General features: G+C 41.3%; 2 protein-coding genes across 2 annotated transcripts in view; both read left to right on the top strand.

Moving 5' to 3' along the window:
* LOC143414151 (protein NLRC3-like) overlaps positions 1 to 21,504 on the top strand; it is a 31,807-nt gene extending 10,303 nt beyond the window's left edge. The window contains exons 5-10 of the mRNA XM_076877883.1: positions 4,603 to 4,825; positions 5,079 to 5,307; positions 5,449 to 7,243; positions 14,573 to 14,749; positions 17,942 to 18,118; positions 21,309 to 21,504. Of these exons, the coding sequence (XP_076733998.1) occupies positions 4,603 to 4,825; positions 5,079 to 5,307; positions 5,449 to 7,243; positions 14,573 to 14,749; positions 17,942 to 18,118; positions 21,309 to 21,504 (2,797 nt within the window). The remainder of the gene's footprint in view (positions 1 to 4,602; positions 4,826 to 5,078; positions 5,308 to 5,448; positions 7,244 to 14,572; positions 14,750 to 17,941; positions 18,119 to 21,308) is intronic.
* LOC112433238 (NACHT, LRR and PYD domains-containing protein 12-like) overlaps positions 1 to 21,927 on the top strand; it is a 428,555-nt gene that overhangs the window by 272,834 nt on the left and 133,794 nt on the right. The gene's annotated exons all lie outside the window — the stretch shown is intronic.

Below are 21,927 nucleotides of genomic sequence, written 5' to 3' on the forward strand. Positions count from 1 at the left end.
TGTGTGTAATCTCCTCATATTGTTCCTATGGTTTAGTTTGACTTCCTTCTGCAAACTCAGCTGCTCTGTTGCTGATACACGTCTCCATGAATATGATTGATCAGATGCTGCCAACACCATGTGTTTCATGTGAGCGCTCAGCTGAAACCCTGGGTTGACTTATCGAGTTAATAACAAGCTTCACGTGACTGTGAATGCTAAAGTGAATCAGATAAAGGAAAGAGACCCTGCTAATGTTGGACTCACTTCTTAGTGTAGATCCCAGGAGGAAGTTCAACATAGCCATTCTTTGTGCTAGCTCGACCAAACCTGAGACCACAGTGCAGGATAATGATCATCATCTGTCTCTGTCAAGGACATTTAAAATCCACAAATAACAAACATAATTATATTTGATCATTAAAAATGATGATTAAACAAAGTGTCAAACATACTTAAGTAGAAGGACTGATGTTTGTGTTAAAATACCCTCTTAAAGCTGAAATAATGATTCAACTTCTTTACTCAAGTAAAGGTAAAAGAGTCCAGGCTCTGAAATGTACTCACAGTATTAAAGTAAAAACTCCATCTTTGAAGGAAATTTCTGCCAGTTTTTGTGCAAAGTTACCTGAATTTCTACCTCCAACATTAATATGAGAAAATTATCTGAACTTTTATTCTAATGAATTTAATCAGCTTGAACATTTTGTAGCACAAAAGTAGAAAAAACCCAAAGGGAATCAAAAATAGCTCCGTTTGCTGTTGCCTGCATTGTAGATGGGCGGCTTTGCCTCAACACCTAAACAGGAAAATGAGTTTAGTCAAGTATTAAAGTGGGATTGAAGAGGTGAGGAAACCAGAGATCAGGTGTTGTGGTGCAGCATTAAGATAAGATGGGGCCTGATTATTTAAGACCTTGTATGCAGTGTTGGGTAAGTTACTTTAAAATAGTAACTTAATTACATTACTAGTTACTTCTCTCAAAAGTAACTCAGTTACTTCAAGTTACTCGTTATTTTCAAAGTAACTAGTTACTAGGGAAAGTAACTTTGGTTTTACTCAGAATTCTCTTGTTAATGTGTTGCTTCCATAACTTTGCCAGTCTTCTAGCTTGCTTACTTGCCACAGTGCACTGTGCCACCTACCAATAGAAAGGAAAAGATAATGTGCATATTTCCACGAGAGAAATCCCACGCCTGGACCGTCATTGACTGCTGCCATGATTCTAGCCTACGTCACAGCGTCATGTGCGCCTTTTACATCCAACACAAAAACTGCAGTCGTGGTGCTTTGATTGTACTCAGAACTCAGAAATTCTGCCTTCTGAATAGGAAGATGTAGGTAACGCCAGACTGCAGATGAGCTGCATACAGGGCTGGACTGGGACAGAAAATTGGTCCGGGCATTTTGACTAGAGACCGGCCCACCATTATAGGAAAAACATAAAGCCTTTGAATGAAAACAAACGCTGTTGTGACAGTGATGTACACTGTTTTGATGGTATATATGCATCAATCTATCAATCGTTTGTTGTAAGATTCAGATAATTATTTTTTAAAAGCTAGACATTTTAAATGAGAATAAGAAAGAAAAGTATTTCCTTGTGCCCACCTCTCCCTGTTAATGCCCTACATGCCCCCCTGGCAACACTTTGCTAGATCCGCACCTGCACAGTTACCAGCTGTCAGCTACCTAAAAAAGGATCCTGGGGTTATTTGTCTCTCAGAAACAGTTCATAACTTCCCTTCAACTCATTCATGTCACCTAAAAGGTAAACCTGTTTCTCCATCACCTGTTCAGCTCTGATGATCCAGTAAGGACGTCTCCTGGTTTCATCTTCATGTTTCCCTCTCACCAGATAACCAAACCATATCATGACCAGCAGCTTTACAGCTGTGGCTCCAGCAAACATCAGCTGATACTAGAAATTAATATTAAATAAATTCTAACAACAGCTGATCAAGCTTAAAAGTGCTGCTGTTGTTTAGCGCGACATCCGCTGGTTTCCTCTTTCGGCGCAAAGTGAGCGATAAACAAACAAGAGAGCCGATCAGCTGATCATTGATCAGTTTTCATGATTGAAGTAGAAACGGGAGAGGGAGGGGGAGAATGAGAGAAGAAGAGGCAGCTGTGCAGCAAAGACACAGAATAACTCCAGCTTTGTGCCTTTTTCATTGTAGCTGAAGTCCGGGACAAACTGATCCTTTTCACCTCAATAAGAAACGCGTAATATTTTCTCTGAATACCAGACGGGACGGTTGGCAACTCTAATAACTTATGAACAAAATAAAGTTCAACATCATTAACTTCATAGCACCACCCAGCTGTATAGAAACTCCGTCATGCTAGCTAGCACGCAGTACGGAAAAAGTCAGAATAACGAAAATAAACTCCACCTAAACTTGGTTCATATCTGACCCAGAGAGACTGCAGGTCATAACTTCTTACCTGAAGTTCAGTTCACACTTGGACCGGCGGCAGCCGCCTCGGGTCTCTTTTCCTTCTGCGTCCCCTTTCCTTCATCCACCTGCTGGCCTCCACCACTTGCTAATGTTACTGAATCTGTGGAAGCTCCGCGATAGCCACCACACGAAGTAACGAGTAACGACCCTATCTAAATCCCAGTAACGACTAACGCGTTCCTGATTTTGGCATAATAACTAGTTACCGTGCTCGTTACCACAATAATAACGTAGTTACTGTAACGCGTTACTTAACTCATTCACTGCCAGCCATTGGCAGTGAATGAGTTAAACCCATTGACTCATGCACTGCAATTGACGGCTATAGATGTCAATGGCAGTGAATGAGTTAATAACGCGTTAGTCCCAACACTGCTTGTATGTGAGGAGCAGGATTTTGAATTAGTCAATGAAGGGAAGCCAAAACAGGAGAAATCTGCTCTCTCTTTCTAGTCCCTGTCAGGACTCTTGCTGCAGCATTTTGGATCAGCTGAAGGCTTTTCAGGGAGTTTTTAGGACATCCTGATAATAATGAATTACAGTCGTCCAGCCTGGAAGTAATAAATGCATGAACTAGTTTTTCAGCGTCACTCTTTTTAGCGTTTTTTAACAACAAGCTTCTATCTATTAGGGCTCTTGTCTCGCCGACTGCTGCCTCAGATCAGAGTCTTTCTCCTGTGTGCTCAGCTGTCTTAGAGCAGTTTGATCCCGTCTCCCTTAATGACTTGACTGCGGTAGTTCGTAACCTAAGATCATCACACTGCCCCTCTGATTGTCTCCCCCCAACTACTCTTTCAAGGATTGTCAGGTTGGAGATCGGCCTATAATTAGCTAAGACAGCTGGGTCTAGGGATGCTTTTTAAGTAAAGGTTTAACTACAGCCAGCTAGCGATGGGTACCGTTTAGATTTGAAAACCTGCTAAATCAGAATCAGTTGCTGATGACGGCTTTTTTCTTTTCCATCAATCACGTATAATCTTAACTCAAAGTGAACATAGACTTGATTGAAGTAACTCAGATCAGCCAATTCAAAATGCTAATTCAATCAACTCTGAGTTCATGGCTAGACTCAGTTTGTTGGCCCTGCACCTTAAAACTATTCCCTGTTTGTCTCTCGTGTTTTTTGGATATTGTTTTCACATCTTATGTCACGGCTAGCGGGGCGAGCCATGTTGAATTTAATAAAGGACCCAAGATGCCGACACTGCTGTGAAGTGAGTGAGCTTTATTGAAACGGTGAAGTGCAGTGGAGATGGCCTGTGCAGAAGCTAAGATAACCTCTACTGAAAAAACTACAAAACTAACCTGAAACCTTAAACGGAGACACGGGGAGACAACACAGACGAACCAGCAACAAGCAGGAGAAAACAAAGGGCTCATATACACAAAAGAGCCATCAGGGAATGAGAAAAGGGAGACACAGCAGGATTCATTGGACATAACCAGACAAGGGGAAGCAAAAGTAGACACACTAACGTAGGACATGGCACTGTCAAAATAAAACAGGAAGTGAACACAGAGACACAATACTAACACAGTACAGAGGGAACACAGAAACCAAAACCTCAGAACTAGAAAATCTTAATCAGAATGAAATTGTAACAAAAGACAATAACAATCAAAACAAAACCACTGAGTCCACAGACTCGGGACATACATCGGCTCAAACTGTGGTCATCAATATTTTGTACTTGTAAATCAGACTGTGGAGTTGTGAACTGAGTTTTGTAACATTGTAAAACAAAATATCTGGAAAGTTCATGTTTTTGCGTTCATTGATTTGTGTGTGTAAAAATGTAAAAATGTAATAAATGTAAGAAACATTAGAACTACTTTTGCTGACACAAAGTTTGGCGAGTTGTCACTTTAAACCAGTCACTGATATAAAGAGAGCACCTTGTTCCAGGGCATCTGAGCATGGAGGGAAAGCTTTATGCAGGAGATGGTAAGAGCTGTTGGGACTAAAGAAACTGAGCAGAAAACTACAGACATCTGGAAACTGAGTTGTTAATTCTCAGTGGGATCAGCAGGACTAGCAAAGCTCCACCATGACAGTCATCTGATTGACTGAACCCATCCAAACATCACTTCATGGACCTTTAGCTTGTGTCTGTGTGTGGACAGACATAACATGAGCTAATTATACATTACTCCTCCACAGAGTGGACCAGCAGAGAGCAGAGGTTTCCACTGGTCAGTCTGCACAGCAACATCAAACACACCTGGACTCTGTGGTTATGGTTTGTAGTACTACGTTTACATTTGTTCTTTTCAGTCACCTCTATGCTGCACTTTGTGGACCAGAGGATTGTCAGTGTGTCCAACATAAGTCAGAGTTTGGGCTCCATGATTTCAGTCAGATTGGGGTGACTGTAGCTCAGGAGGTGAGCAGGTCAGCTACTAGTTAGGTTTGTGAATCAAACCCTGGCTGGCAAATGTACTGGGTAACGTACTAAACCCAAGCTGCCCTCTGATGCATCCATCAGAGTGTGAAAGAAAGTATTTAAGCATAGAACAATGTGCTTGGTTGAATGAGGCATGTTGTATAAAATGCTTTGTGTGCACAGAGTATCAAAGAGAGCTATATAAGAACCAGTCCATTTACCACTGGGTAATTCATATAGTTTTCTTTTCCAGCGGCTGGAGGACAACATCACCATGTTTGTGAAGAACGAGCTGAAGAAGATCCAGAAGCTTCTGAGTCCAGATCACCCAGAAACTTTAAAGAGCCAGATGGAGGATGAGGAGATGTTTGAAGGTGAGGATGAAGATGAAAGAAAGAGCTGCAGAGAAGCATTTCTGAAGATCACACTCCACTTCTTGAGGAGACTTAAGCAGCATGAGATGGCTGACCATCTGCAGAGCAGTAAGAGAATTTCTCTAAAGACTGAATATTGATCTTTCCTAATAGCTCAAGAAATGGACCAATAGACATTCATCCTTTCAGGGTACTGAAAGGCTATGATATTTATTATATAATATTTTTTTCTGAATTTCTTACCTTCAGAAATATTTGCTCCACTCTGTAAACGAGAACTTAAAGCCCAACTGAAGAAGAAGTTCCAGTGTGTGTTTGAGGGCATCGCTAAAGCAGGAAGCCCAACCCTCCTGAATCAGATCTACACAGAGCTCTACATCACAGAGGGAGGGACTGCAGAGGTCAATGAGGAACATGAGGTCAGACAGATTGAAACAGCATCCAGGAAACCAGACAGACCAGAAACAACAATCAGACAAGAAGACATCTTTAAAGCCTCACCTGGAAGAGACGAACCAATCAGAACAGTGCTGACAAAGGGAGTGGCTGGCATTGGGAAAACAGTCTTAACACAGAAATACAGCCTGGACTGGGCTGAAGACAAAGCCAACCAGGACATCCAGTTCATATTTCCATTCACTTTCAGAGAGCTGAATGTGCTGAAAGAGGAAAAGTTCAGCTTGGTGGAACTTGTTCATCACTTCTTTAATCAAACTAACGAATCAGGAATCTGCAGGCTTGAAGACTTCCAGGTTGTGTTCATACTTGATGGTCTGGATGAGTGTCGACTTAATTTGGACTTCAACAAAACTAAAATCCTGACTGAAACAAGAAAGTCCACCTCATTGGATGAGCTGCTGACAAACCTCATCAGAGGGAACCTGCTCCCTTCTGCTCGCCTTTGGATAACAACACGACCTGCAGCAGCCAATCAGATCCCTCCTCAGTGTGTCGACATGGTGACAGAGGTCAGAGGGTTCACTGACCCACAGAAGGAGGAGTACTTCAGGAAGAGATTCAGAGATGAGGAGCAGGCCAGCAGGATCATCTCCCACATCAAGAAAGCTCGAAGCCTCCACATCATGTGTCACATCCCAGTCTTCTGCTGGATCACTGCTACAGTTCTGGAGGATGTGCTGGAAACCAGAGAGGGAGCAGAGCTGCCCAACACCCTGACTGAGATGTACATCCACTTCCTGGTGGTTCAGGCCAAAGTCAAGAGGATCAAATATGATGGAGGAGCTGAGACAGATCCACACTGGAGTCCAGAGAGCAGGAAGATGATTGAGTCACTGGGAAAACTGGCTTTTGATCAGCTGCAGAAAGGAAACCTGATCTTCTATGAACCAGACCTGACAGAGTGTGGCATCGATATCAGAGCAGCCTCAGTGTACTCAGGAGTGTTCACACAGATCTTTAAAGAGGAGAAACAACTGTACCAGAACAAGGTGTTCTGCTTTGTTCATCTCAGTGTTCAGGAGTTTCTGGCTGCTCTTCATGTCCACCTGACCTTCATCAACTCTGGACTCAATCTGCTGGAAGAGCAAGAAACAACGTCCATGTGGTCTAAATTATTTGATAAACCAAAACTCCAATCTCTCCACCAGTGTGCTGTGGACAAGGCCTTACAGAGTCCAAATGGACACCTGGACTTGTTCCTTCGTTTTCTCTTGGGTCTGAAGACTAATCAAACTCGTTTGCAAGGCCTCATGACACAAACAGGAAGTAGCTCAAAGAGCAATCAAGAAGCAGTTCAGTACATCAAGAAGAAGCTCAGTGAGAATCTGTCTGCAGAGAAAAGCATCAATCTGTTTCACTGTCTGAATGAACTGAATGATCGTTCTCTACTGGAGGAGATCCAACAGTCCCTGAGTTCAGGACGTCTCTCCACAGATAAACTGTCTCCTGCTCAGTGGTCAGCTCTGGTCTTCATCTTACTGTCATCAGAAAAAGATCTGGATGTGTTTGACCTGAAGAAATACTCTGCTTCAGAGGAGGCTCTTCTGAGGCTGCTGCCAGTGGTCAAAGTCTCTAAAAAAGCTCTGTAAGTTATAAAGTTTTTATTATTTAATTTGGTTGGTATGTTATGGAAAACACACTGCCATGAACCTCTGTTTTGTTTTTGTCAAAATCACTGTAATATAATCACTGTACCTTTATATACATGTGACTTGTATTAATGCTGCTGCCCTCTTGTGGCTAAAGTGTAATTATGTTATTGTTATTAGGGAGGATTTGAGAGTAACATGCCAAGTGAGTCAGCACCTTCGCTTTAGCTTAAAAAATCCAAATTCTTATGGCATCAGTTATAGTTGCATGTATTCATTATCATAACTTAACCTTTAATATTGATGTCTTAAATTTATTTTGAGTAAACTAATGTTAAGGTTCAAATATTGGGGAAGGAGAGTACAAACAACCATGGTCCAGAACTTGGTCAAACGATTTTAATGAAATACACGCGTGGGAAGACCAGCTCCGTTCGCAGACCGGGCTGATCTCCGACTTAATCAAAGCATAAACAGATATTTTATACCATCAGGGCTTGAATTTAATGACGCCCTCTCATACGTCACAAACAGAATATATGCATACGTCAAATCAAAACCACAATGACTTTTAACACAGTTTAAAAGAACATTATCTCCTATCTTCATGGCAGGTACTTCCTGTCACTGCCGGATGCTCGCTTATCATCTTGACACATCAGCAGCAGTTCTGCGACAAACTGCTCTTTTGCAACCCCGAGCAAAACATGATTAAACTTCCACCTATAAATGATTCTCTTTAACTAAGTGTGTGCCTCGTCCTTAAAGGCTCCTCAAAATAACCTGCACTTAGACTCTGCTTTCGGTTTCAGTTCTGCAAAAGACACACTCTTCAAACCTGCAACTTCCTGTCAGCCTGCAACTTAGTCTTTCTGAAAGACACACACTGTTTAAACATCTGAATGCAATATCAATTTTGTAGATTATATTATTAATGCAATGGTAATGATGATGATTATTAACAATAGCAGCAAAATATCTCTCCAATCTCAATACTCCCTCTCTCGACCTCTGGAACACCAGAGGTCACAATACATTGTGTTGGGTCACTCCTCGGCCCACTCAGCTGCTTCCATGTCCATCCATGGCATCATGGACATCGGGGTCACCACTCCCGCTCTGACCCTCTCTAGCCGTCCTCTGGCTCAGCAAATCAGACAACCTCATGTCATCTAAGTGGTCCAGTAATAAACACCAGCTCCCCCTCGAGAACACTCCATGCGTAAGATTAGGTTTTTTCTGCGTCCCTCTCTTGTGGTCCATCATGCCTCGGGCCTCCAGGATCCTCACCCCCCTGTGGTCGCCGAGATCTTCTGCAAAGCAAACCAAACACCTTTTCCTGCACCTCCCTAACTTATCATCTTTGGGACTCTTTAATCAAAAGCCTGATCCTAATTATCTTCTTGACTTATTGACTTGTATTTATATATATTCTTCAACGTTACTCATCATTTTAAAACTCTTAAAACGCTGCTTTCACGTCCCTGCATGCGTTTCCTGTCGCTTGCCTTATCTAATCATCAACATCCTGTACACAGAACTCTCGCTGCTGCAAGGCCTCCACTCTGACCTAGAATCTCCTTTCACAAGAAAATCATTATAAGCGCCTATTCTACTAAAAGATCCAAAAAAAAACAACCACTTTAATCAATTAAGTTTAAACATATAAGCAATTACTCCTGCATACATTTTATCACAGCTAAACGCTGCCTTGAAACAACTCCTGTGTGTTAACACTAACTTCATTTTAAAACTCACATTTCCTATGTTATAGCCTGTTTTTGGTACAGCCTTTTTATTTCATCTTGCTCCTTTGATGTAACAATACCTTCTCATTCTAGTTTATCAGACTTAACCAAAATATATGCTTTCCTTCCTTTGGTCCTTCTCTAAAGCAAGAAACTCCTATTCAGTTCCTCTTTTCTGTCACTTGTTACAGGGCCAGCTCAAGTTCAGTTAAACGCTAAATTAATTTGAGGCCTTTTGCCTGGAATCAATACTGTCATGTGTGTTTATGGACTCTATATGTCTGTAAGCGTGTGCAATCCTTCAATAACTCATATCATCCTCACAGTAGATTGGCTAATCATAGCGCTAGCCAAAGGCTCGTGACCCTCAAGAGACGAATTTAGCCACAACTCCCTTAAAGGCACAAAATGCAATATGTATAAAAAGTCATTTCTATGTATAAGCTCTCCCCTTTATCCTAAAAATAAATCTATGTAATATCTGTATGTGTGTCTTCTATTCATTAATGTAATTGTCAGTTATTTTCTCTCTTTATTTTATCTTCTTTTTGTTTACCTCTTTGTTTGTGACGTGGACATCCCTAAACCATCCTGAGTTCCGGCTTCAATTTCAACCCAATTGTACCCTCTATTCTCGCAGTCGAACTCGTCTGGGCTTCACCTTCCCACTGGCCCCTGTGCCCTTCTCTTAGTGTCCTTTGTTGTCTTGTGATCCCCAGCAAACACAGTCTGTTTCTTCTCTGTTTCTTCTCCGTTGCTCTTTTCAGTATTTTCCTTTTAGATTAAATCCCAGCCTGGCAAAATATCCCATTCAGTGTCTTTAAACAGTTATGTCACACTGTTCTTACCAGCCTGCAGTTCACCGTGCATTTTCCATCACGTGCTTTTCTTCCATGCTGCTGCTGGTATCGTCAGTGTAGTTTCAGTTGCACTGTCTTTTGCCTGCTGTTAATTCTTGAAGTCCACGATGTTCTGTCGGTCTTCATCAGGAGATTAACTGTCCTATGAGCTTCTTCTCAGGATCGGGACAAGTGGGAGGTCAAGCTGTAAAATTTTAAGCCAAAATCTGGCCTGTTTTCCTCCCAATTCTGTTAATCAATGGTTTTGTACTCAAGATTCTAGGTTGAAAGAAGTCCACCTGTATTGACACACTAAAGCATACAATTAATATCCTTTTCATTTCTTTTCTTAAAACCTCCATTTGCTTCATCTGCCTGGAGTTTAACTCGTATGTTTCTCTCTCTGTGTGCTCACTTGTCACAGTCAGTTCCTTTTATGGGCATGCAAAGTTCCTGTCACACACACCATTTCCTGTCAACCTTGCAGCTGCTCAGAACCATATTTTCTGTTTCTATCTCTCCTGTTTTGTTTTTTTTACAGGCTAATAAAACTCTTGTTTTACTAAGTCTTGATCTAAAACAATTCACCCTTATTTCACGCACACACTTCTAAATATACTAAATTCTTTGCGTTTGTCAGATCGTCTCACACACACACCGCCTTTTCTCTCACACTTCCACTTCTGCACTCACTCTACTATCAACTTTCATAGTGTTATTATTATTTATTATTTTGTACAAATCACACCCAATCACTCAAAGCCTGCTACTCACAGCATTCACACACTTAAACTGTGACAAGAGTTGAGGAATATACTCACAACACGCTTTCCTAAGAGTATTTCAGACATGCCTTTCATAATCAGAAAGAGCAAGTCAAAGAAAACAATTGAAACCTCTATTAATTCTCACAGCACACACATAGAATAGAAAAAATAAAACACACCAGCATTTATTGCTGATGAGAGGTTACTCCTAAAAGTAATATGTTAGTCTTAAATATATACAGTGCACTCACTATATTTATATATCAAAACTCAGTCAATTACTATACATCCACTACGGCAACTCAAAACTTTATTTATAGCCCTCTAATGAACATAAATGGCGTCTTAAACACACACTCAACAATGTTTGCAGCAGTATTTGTAAAACCAACTGTGGTTTAAACAGTTCACTGCTGACTAATTTGCATTTTCACACTCACACACACACAGTCTAAAAATAGCTCCAGCACTGCCTCAGACTCCTTTCACACAGAGATCTCTTATTTTATATTACAAAGACGTCTTATATTTACAACCACTGTCACATCTGTCAGCTTTAGCGCCTAAACAATTTCGACAAATTTAAGTTAACGGTCCAACCGATAAAGTCCAACTTTTTTGTGATCAATTAACCAGTATCTGTCCAACAGTTTCTGGCCTCATCTCTAAAATCCCTAACTCAATTTAAAAGCGTCAACCAACCCAAACTTTGCCTGAAGCTCTATTTTTGGCATTTCACAGCCAAGGCTTACCCCGAAGTTTTAAGTTAAAGTTACACGCCCGAAGTCCAACTTCTGCTGGCCAAAAAAGCGCAGACTACCGTTCCAAACGGTAAGGAGACTCTAACTCCTAGTTATTCTGGAGTGCCCCAAGCTCCACAGTGACCAACTGACTATCCCTCTTCGAGGACAATGCCTAAGCGTCCTTGGCATTGGCAAGCGTTACCTCTGAGCACTGCGCTTCCTATCAGTCCAACTGACGTTCTTGAATAATTTATAATACTTTGGAACAACAGTAAAACAGCCAAAAAAGTGTAAGACTGAAGCAGGTCCAACCTTATAACCAATACGGGCTCCACCCCAAACAATAACCAAATTCCCTAATATACTAAAATCACTCAGCAGTCCAACTGCTTTCCATGGTCCAACCATATTAAATCCTTTAGCGGTCCAACCGCATTCAATCATTTTTAGCAGTCCAACTGCATTAAATCCTCAGTACTGTCATGAGATTCTCATCAAAATCAAAGCAGACATTCCCCAGTAATTTCAGTGAGTAGACTTTAATTTGTAATGTCCAATTTGGCACACTTTGGAAATAATTCAACAGGTAGTGCCTTACCTTTGGATAAGCGGCTTAGAACAACAATGAGAAAAAGAGAGCTGATTATTAGCTCATCAAAACACAAAACAAAATCACAATGAATTATCGGTTAATTTCATTTAAAATAATTCATTAAGTATTTATGTACAATTCAAATTAGTTAATTACATATTTTGTTGGTTTGTTTTCTATTTTAATTATTTTACTGACACATTTAATGAATTATTTAATGATGTATTTATTTAATTCACGTTGCTACTCCTGGCCCTGCATCGCTGTTCATAAATACATTTTATTTGTCAGCTTCACCCATCAAAGTCAGGGGGCGGGGTTAATGCTGATCAAGTCAACACCATTGCTTTGGTCTGGTGGGCGTTCTTTTAGTGGGCTTTTCTCAATACTAAGTAGGCCTACACACCAGGGTTTGGACATGTGTGGACCCAAACTATACTTTTACCCTTTTTTGTGTGTCACCAAATACACTTTAATATTTTCTAGACAAGAATGTAGTGGCGTAATCTTTAACCTCTTTTGGCTCCAAACAGAAGTGACAGACTTGAGCAGGGTTCATTTAAAGGCTGACAGAAGTGGAGTGGTGACGGGGAGATGTTTGACAGGACAGTGTTTCAGCCTCCACAGGTTCATGTTGTGCTCCATCAGTCAGTGAAGATGAAGTCAGTGCTGATGAGGCTGTAGAGTGTGTGAGGGATGTGAATGAGGATGATGAAGATCTGATGATAGCAGATAAAAACAGGCTGCAGAGACTTTGAGCCATACAGGGCACACAGTGTGTGTACAGAACAGCTGAAATCATTATGGAGGCCTCACTGGAATATGGAAGCATCACAGTACAGCTTCAGTGAAGCTTTAAAGTCTCTGATATGAGATGAGAAATGAAGCAGCCAGAGCTTTTTCATGAGTGGAAACCCACTGTGACTGTGAGCTGCTGCTACAGCCTCCAGATTAGCCAGCAGCTCATCCTGCTCAACATGGACCTGTGGTCAGAGTGTGTGCTGGATAATCCGGCCCAGGATGAGGCCAAACTGACATGGGATGAAATGTCAGTCACATAATTGAGCTTAGTGTAGTTTCATTTCTGCACAATTTAAAAACAACCAAAACTTTGTTCTGTCTTTTCTATGTTATACTGTAGACTTTCTTTGATACTGTGTCCAAAAGGAGCAGCTTTTACTTTGAAGGGGAGGCGTCTCTGTTTCCTCTTCAGGTTGGATGATGGAAGCAAATTAGTAGCTGTGTCCCAAAACGTCGGCTGCATCCTCCAGAGGCTGCATTTGAAGGCCGATTACGTCACAGCCAGGCGATGAAGGCTGTCCGTATTTGTCGACTCCTTCAAATGTGGCCGACAAATGCGTCCTTAATTTCCCCGAATTTGAAGGATTCGTCGGGTGTGTCCTTCGTGGCCCACCATATCCCAGAATTCATAGCGCGGCCCAGCCAAATTTCAGCTGCCAACAATGGCGGCTGCTACTAAGTTTTCAAATTACTCTTATTAATCTTTCTGGGTCACAAAATAAACTTTTAACATATTTTCAGGCGAGAAAGTAGCTGTGTAAACTTCAAATATCTGCTTGGTTTATCAAGACATCGCATATTTGCAAAAGTGTGCCGACGTTTTCGGAGACGTCTGTTCCCCACCCGCTCGCTAGCAAGCCGGGGGGTTCAATGGTCACTCCAGCCGGCGAGAGCAGCGGACGCCCGGCTTCATCGTTTTCAGACCCCGCTCTTTCGCTACTCAGGTGAAACACGATATATAAGTCACTCGGATAACTTAAAAATGTAATTGTTTGCCTTTTTTCTGTGTTTTATTTGTTCCGGAGTAAATCGGTTTGGCTGAGATCAAAGTTCCTCCGGGATTTTCACACAGCTGAATAAACGTTAAACAGGAAACTGATTAAACAGAAGTGTGAGACGGTGGAGAATTTACGCCAGTGTCCTGTTATATTTTAGATAGCAAGGAGCAGACGGCCGAGTTTATTAAACTCCACCGACACAGCGGTGACGCAAATCTGAAGGCTAGACCGTCCCATTTCACAGCCTCGCACTTCCAGCCTTTTCGGTCTTTGAAGGACCCGGCCCACGTAGGCCGCGAATACCGGGTCCTCCGAAGGATGCAGCCGACGTTTTGGGACACAGCTAGTGTGTGATGTTCTTTCAGTGTTGCACTTTGTAGACGGTCCCTGAGCACTGGTCTCACAGCCAGCTGCACATAGAGACCAGTGTTGTTAGTCCAGGTCAGAAGATGACTTGTTGGAATGAAAATGAGCTTGTAGTTTGTCTGCTTTAATAATGTGACTGGAAAAAGGTGTTGGACTTCAAATATGTCCATTTCTTTCACACTTCACCTTTAAAAGTGAAGCCTTGTGGTTCCTGGAAGGAAAAACACGACTTTTTCAAGTCTTTGTCCTGTTTTTATGATAAATGTACGACTTTCATGTGAAACATTCAGAGTTTTTTCTCTTGTTGTGTTTGTTTGAAGCTGCTTCCTGTTGGCTTCAGCTGTTTGGAGTTTCCATTTTCTAAACTTCTACATTCTGAACCTTCTTCAGCTCTGAACAGATGATGAAACACTGAATGATTTCAAGCTCACACTTTGTCTAATAAACTTACATCTTTCATTCTTTATACAGATTGAGGGACTGTGGTTTGTCAGAGATCAGCTGTGATTATCTGGCAGCAGCACTGAAGTCCAACCCCTCCCATCTGAGACAGCTGGACCTGAGCTCCAACAACAAGCTGCAGGATTCAGGAGTGAAGCATCTGTGTGATTTCCTGGAGAGTCCAGGATGTGGACTTGAAACTCTGGGGTCAGTCAGCATGTTTTAGTTGTGCTGAGATGAATATGATGTGAAAGTTGTGCTGACACTAAACTGCAGACATCAGGCTGATATTATACTGATCCACACTGAGGATCTTCATGGTAAAGTCTGTTTTCTTCTTCTCTGGTTTAGTCCATTGACTGCAGCAGAACAATGTTCACATTTCAAACAGTGAGACTCAACGTATGGCCCGCGGCCCACACGCGGCCTGCCCACCTTTCCTGATTCAGAGAGAGGGGACCCTGATTAACTGTGTAGTGTTCTTCCTCACAGTTCTAAGTATCAGACACAACAATGAATAATCCACAGCTGACTGTCTTTAGCAGGTCAAAGGTCACTGCACACAGCAGGCAGTGGGAAATATTATAATTCTGATCATTTATCAGCACATATCCATATGTATAAAAACAAAGCTGACACTGTGAGACTTGATCAGAGGTGTGATCATCACAGCAGAGGCCTTTGTGTCAAAGTCACTGAGGATCAAACAGAAACACATGAAGCAGATTTTCCTGTTCTGGCTTTTTATAGCAGATAACCTTCAAAATATTCTGCAGTCCATCAAAAACTGAAGCAAACCATGAATCAACATGTGAACATGAGCTGATGCTGCTGAAGTGAAGCAAAGTTACAGAGGTTTGATTACAGACACAGCTGAGAGTTTGTAATCTGTCATCATTTTAAAAGGTTTACATTTCTTCAGTATATCCACATTTGCAGCTGCTACCTCAACCTCCACTTGTCCAACACAACTGCTGTCCACTGCCTCCATGACATTGTGATTTTGCTGTTGGTCTTCTGTCAGATCTTCATCAATCACTTCTGCACGGGGCACACCTTCAGACTCTGCAGCTGCATAACGAAAGCCTGTAAGATAAAATTAGACATAAGGTAAATGTACACCAATATTCCAATGACAGGTGTGTGATTCATCTGGAAGTTATGTGCGGATTAGTGTACAGTGATAGCAATTTAGTATGTTTTTAGAGGGGGGGGGGTTGTTTACCTCCGATGGGTGCTCTTTTTCGCTTCCGTTGCGTACGCCTTGAGTGCCGGTCCGAGTCTGATACAGGTATGTCGTCATGCCCCATGTGCAGTGTTGGTGCCCAGTCTGGATTTGTTACATCCATTTCATATGCTGGTTTGCCTGCAATAATGCCAAATCATAAGCTACTCAGTCGACATGATGTGGTTCTGCAGCATCACACATTAGCATGTTTTATCTCATTATCTATGACCGCAGCACGTTGAAAATAACACTAAAAGCCTTTCAAGAGTGATATGAATTAATTTAGAACTCACCGGAAAGAAAATGCCGTGAGCAAACCAACAAAAATCTGGGGATTGCAGAGAACTCGATATCCCCTCGTCTCACCGCTGCAATCCAAGCCTGACGTCTTTGTTTAGTAATATCGGATACATGGGATCCCTCACGTTGCCTCCAGGATGGAAAACGATGAAAAGAGAGCCCGTTATCCAGCTTCTTGCCTTCACGATCGTGTGATCTAACGTTGCAACCGACAACACAACACGTACGATCCATAGCTGAAATGGTATCCTTTGGCTGGCCTACTGTCATGGCGGAAGGGGGCATGGCCCATCTCCCGTGACATCACGCTCCAAAGCCCTATAGGTGGGAAAATGTACCATGTCGACCAATCAAAAATGATATGGAAACATGACATTTGGTTGTTTAGCAAAAGGGGGAAGTTTTAGGAGTGACCGGCAAGAGAGAGCGAGTGAGCGAAAGAGAGAGAGAGTTTTGATACGTGAGAGATTTGTGACGTTTACCGTGTTTGGTCTCAAGTTAGTTTGTTGTCTTGTGTATTTAGTGTGTAGCTGTTGTTTTGTTTTGTGTGTCAGTTCTACTAGTGATCGTCACAGTTGCTGCCTTAAAGCCAACAAAGGCAGATTGCAGTGTAAACGCTGAGTGACACACCTGCTGTCAGACCTGCAGGTTTATCCCTGTGCTGTTCTCATATGTGTTAGAGTGACACAAACTATTGTTTGACACCTGATTGTTCTGTAAATAGTTTGAAATGATTATATGAAAAACGTCTGAGCCTTGGCTGCATTTTTTGGTAAATAGTACCATATAACTTTGTTGTTTGCAAAACGTGTGCGTATTTTTAAAAATGTACAATCTCTATTTGCATTTCAAGTTATGAAGATGATTCGTTAAACATGTGTGTGGTTTTTACAGTCAAAATATCACTTTCTACTTGTATTTTAAATTTTGTCTGAATTTAGATAAATTGTGCTGATACAGTTGGTCAAAATGAGAAAATAACAGATTGGCAAGATAAACTGTTTTTAAAGGTAAAATATAGAGGCCACATCAAAAGTAGTCAAGAAGGGTTAAAGGCTAAAAGCAAAGTTGTCACCAAGTACTGTTTATATTTGTGTGTATTGCTGCAGCTTTTTTGAGTATTAATTTGGTGCCTTTGTGTGAAATAATGGTATTGTGAGTGATCCATATAGTCACAAAGAATAGCCACTTGTTTCTGTGCTACCAAAGTTCCCCGGCTTTCATTCAAAATGTGTTTATCGTCAGCACCTGCACATTAAACTACTTAAACATTATAAATGTCTTCAAGCTCACACTGAGGCCTGTGGGGTACTATCAGCCACTGAGACAGTACACACATTTATATGTGTTTGTATATGAATATTTCATACTTTAAGACTGCCTGTTTATTTAAGGGAGATGAACAAAATACATTGGAATTGTACAAAATAATATCATGGATGATAAATTAAATAGATTTTAAGTAGATGCTTGTGCATTCTTAAAGTCTTATATGTTGAACTGAACTATGTGATCTGTTCAAAGCCTTAATCTTAATTTGAAGTGAAATGTGCATTTTGAGTTTATACACTATGTATATAAGGCGACCGTTTCCTTTTGCAGTATTTTTGTGTGGTGTACTTTTCTATGTCTTAACAAAAGGGGAACAAAGGTGTTTAAGTTCACCTAGGATGATGTGTTTTAATTTTCACATGGTCTTGCTTGAATTTGACCCTGACAAAGGCGTATGAACTCTGTCAGCTGTTTGGAGTTTCCATTTTCTAAACTTCTACATTCTGAACCTTCTTCAGCTCTGAACAGATGATGAAACACTGAATGATTTCAAGCTCACACTTTGTCTAATAAACTTACATCTTTCATTCTTTATACAGATTGAGTCGCTGTGGTTTGTCAGAGATCAGCTGTGATTATCTGGCAGCAGCACTGAAGTCCAACCCCTCCCATCTGAGACAGCTGGACCTGAGCAGGAACAACAAGCTGCAGGATTCAGGAGTGAAGCATCTGTGTGGTTTCCTGGAGAGTCCAGGATGTGGACTTGAAACTCTGGGGTCAGTCAGCATGTTTTAGTTGTGCTGAGATGAATATGATGTGAAAGTTGTGCTGACACTAAACTGCAGACATCAGGCTGATATTATACTGATCCACACTGAGGATCTTCATGGTAAAGTCTGTTTTCTTCTTCTCTGGTTTAGTCCATTGACTGCAGCAGAACAATGTTCACATTTCAAACAGTGAGACTCAACGTATGGCCCGCGGCCCACACGCGGCCTGCCCAGCTTTCCTGATTCAGAGAGAGGGGACCCTGATTAACTGTGTAGTGTTCTTCCTCACAGTTCTAAGTATCAGACACAACAATGAATAATCCACAGCTGACTGTCTTTAGCAGGTCAAAGGTCACGGCACACAGCAGACAGTGGGAAATATTATAACTCTGATCATTTATCAGCACATATCCATATGTATAAAAACAAAGCTGACACTGTGAGACTTGATCAGAGGTGTGATCATCACAGCAGAGGCCTTTGTGTCAAAGTCACTGAGGATCAAACAGAAACACATGAAGCAGATTTTCCTGTTCTGGCTTTTTATAGCAGATAACCTTCAAAATATTCTGCAGTCCATCAAAAACTGAAGCAAACCATGAATCAACATGTGAACATGAGCTGATGCTGCTGAAGTGAAGCAAAGTTACAGAGGTTTGATTACAGACACAGCTGAGAGTTTGTAATCTGTCATCATTTTGAAAGGTTTACATTTCTTCAGTATATCCACATTTGCAGCTGGTACCTCAACCTCCACTTGTCCAACACAACTGCTGTCCACTGCCTCCATGACATTGTGATTTTGCTGTTGGTCTTCTGTCAGATCTTCATCAATCACTTCTGCACGGGGCACACCTTCAGACTCTGCAGCTGCATAACGAAAGCCTGTAAGATAAAATTAGACATAAGGTAAATGTACACCAATATTCCAATGACAGGTGTGTGATTCATCTGGAAGTTATGTGCGGATTAGTGTACAGTGATAGCAATTTAGTATGTTTTTAGAGGGGGGGGTTGTTTACCTCCGATGGGTGCTCTTTTTCGCTTCCGTTGCGTACGCCTTGAGTGCCGGTCCGAGTCTGATACAGGTATGTCGTCATGCCCCATGTGCAGTGTTGGTGCCCAGTCTGGATTTGTTACATCCATTTCATATGCTGGTTTGCCTGCAATAATGCCAAATCATAAGCTACTCAGTCGACATGATGTGGTTCTGCAGCATCACACATTAGCATGTTTTATCTCATTATCTATGACCGCAGCACGTTGAAAATAACACTAAAAGCCTTTCAAGAGTGATATGAATTAATTTAGAACTCACCGGAAAGAAAATGCCGTGAGCAAACCAACAAAAAGCTGGGGATTGCAGAGAACTCGATATCCGCTCGTCTCACCGCTGCAATCCAAGCCTGACGTCTTTGTTTAGTAATATCGGATACATGGGATCCCTCACGTTGCCTCCAGGATGGAAAACGATGAAAAGAGAGCCCGTTATCCAGCTTCTTGCCTTCACGATCGTGTGATCTAACGTTGCAACCGACAACACAACACGTACGATCCATAGCTGAAATGGTATCCTTTGGCTGGCCTACTGTCATGGCGGAAGGGGGCGTGGCCCATCTCCCGTGACATCACGCTCCAAAGCCCTATAGGTGGGAAAATGTACCATGTCGACCAATCAAAAATGATATGGAAACATGACATTTGGTTGTTTAGCAAAAGGGGGAAGTTTTAGGAGTGACCGGCAAGAGAGAGCGAGTGAGCGAAAGAGAGAGAGAGTTTTGATACGTGAGAGATTTGTGACGTTTACCGTGTTTGGTCTCAAGTTAGTTTGTTGTCTTGTGTATTTAGTGTGTAGCTGTTGTTTTGTTTTGTGTGTCAGTTCTACTAGTGATCGTCACAGTTGCTGCCTTAAAGCCAACAAAGGCAGATTGCAGTGTAAACGCTGAGTGACACACCTGCTGTCAGACCTGCAGGTTTATCCCTGTGCTGTTCTCATATGTGTTAGAGTGACACAAACTATTGTTTGACACCTGATTGTTCTGTAAATAGTTTGAAATGATTATATGAAAAACGTCTGAGCCTTGGCTGCATTTTTTGGTAAATAGTACCATATAACTTTGTTGTTTGCAAAACGTGTGCGTATTTTTAAAAATGTACAATCTCTATTTGCATTTCAAGTTATGAAGATGATTCGTTAAACATGTGTGTGGTTTTTACAGTCAAAATATCACTTTCTACTTGTATTTTAAATTTTGTCTGAATTTAGATAAATTGTGCTGATACAGTTGGTCAAAATGAGAAAATAACAGATTGGCAAGATAAACTGTTTTTAAAGGTAAAATATAGAGGCCACATCAAAAGTAGTCAAGAAGGGTTAAAGGCTAAAAGCAAAGTTGTCACCAAGTACTGTTTATATTTGTGTGTATTGCTGCAGCTTTTTTGAGTATTAATTTGGTGCCTTTGTGTGAAATAATGGTATTGTGAGTGATCCATATAGTCACAAAGAATAGCCACTTGTTTCTGTGCTACCAAAGTTCCCCGGCTTTCATTCAAAATGTGTTTATCGTCAGCACCTGCACATTAAACTACTTAAACATTATAAATGTCTTCAAGCTCACACTGAGGCCTGTGGGGTACTATCAGCCACTGAGACAGTACACACATTTATATGTGTTTGTATATGAATATTTCATACTTTAAGACTGCCTGTTTATTTAAGGGAGATGAACAAAATACATTGGAATTGTACAAAATAATATCATGGATGATAAATTAAATAGATTTTAAGTAGATGCTTGTGCATTCTTAAAGTCTTATATGTTGAACTGAACTATGTGATCTGTTCAAAGCCTTAATCTTAATTTGAAGTGAAATGTGCATTTTGAGTTTATACACTATGTATATAAGGCGACCGTTTCCTTTTGCAGTATTTTTGTGTGGTGTACTTTTCTATGTCTTAACAAAAGGGGAACAAAGGTGTTTAAGTTCACCTAGGATGATGTGTTTTAATTTTCACATGGTCTTGCTTGAATTTGACCCTGACAAAGGCGTATGAACTCTGTCAGCTGTTTGGAGTTTCCATTTTCTAAACTTCTACATTCTGAACCTTCTTCAGCTCTGAACAGATGATGAAACACTGAATGATTTCAAGCTCACACTTTGTCTAATAAACTTACATCTTTCATTCTTTATACAGATTGTGGGTCTGTGGTTTGTCAGAGATCAGCTGTGATTATCTGGCAGCAGCACTGAAGTCCAACCCCTCCCATCTGAGACAGCTGGAGCTGAGCTCCAACAACAAGCTGCAGGATTCAGGAGTGAAGCATCTGTGTGGTTTCCTGGAGAGTCCAGGATGTGGACTTGAAACTCTGGGGTCAGTCAGCATGTTTTAGTTGTGCTGAGATGAATATGATGTGAAAGTTGTGCTGACACTAAACTGCAGACATCAGGCTGATATTATACTGATCCACACTGAGGATCTTCATGGTAAAGTCTGTTTTCTTCTTCTCTGGTTTAGTCCATTGACTGCAGCAGAACAATGTTCACATTTCAAACAGTGAGACTCAACGTATGGCCCGCGGCCCACACGCGGCCTGCCCAGCTTTCCTGATTCAGAGAGAGGGGACCCTGATTAACTGTGTAGTGTTCTTCCTCACAGTTCTAAGTATCAGACACAACAATGAATAATCCACAGCTGACTGTCTTTAGCAGGTCAAAGGTCACGGCACACAGCAGACAGTGGGAAATATTATAACTCTGATCATTTATCAGCACATATCCATATGTATAAAAACAAAGCTGACACTGTGAGACTT

This window comes from Maylandia zebra, linkage group LG3 (assembly GCF_041146795.1).
Source record: "Maylandia zebra isolate NMK-2024a linkage group LG3, Mzebra_GT3a, whole genome shotgun sequence".
Taxonomy (NCBI): domain Eukaryota; kingdom Metazoa; phylum Chordata; class Actinopteri; order Cichliformes; family Cichlidae; genus Maylandia; species Maylandia zebra.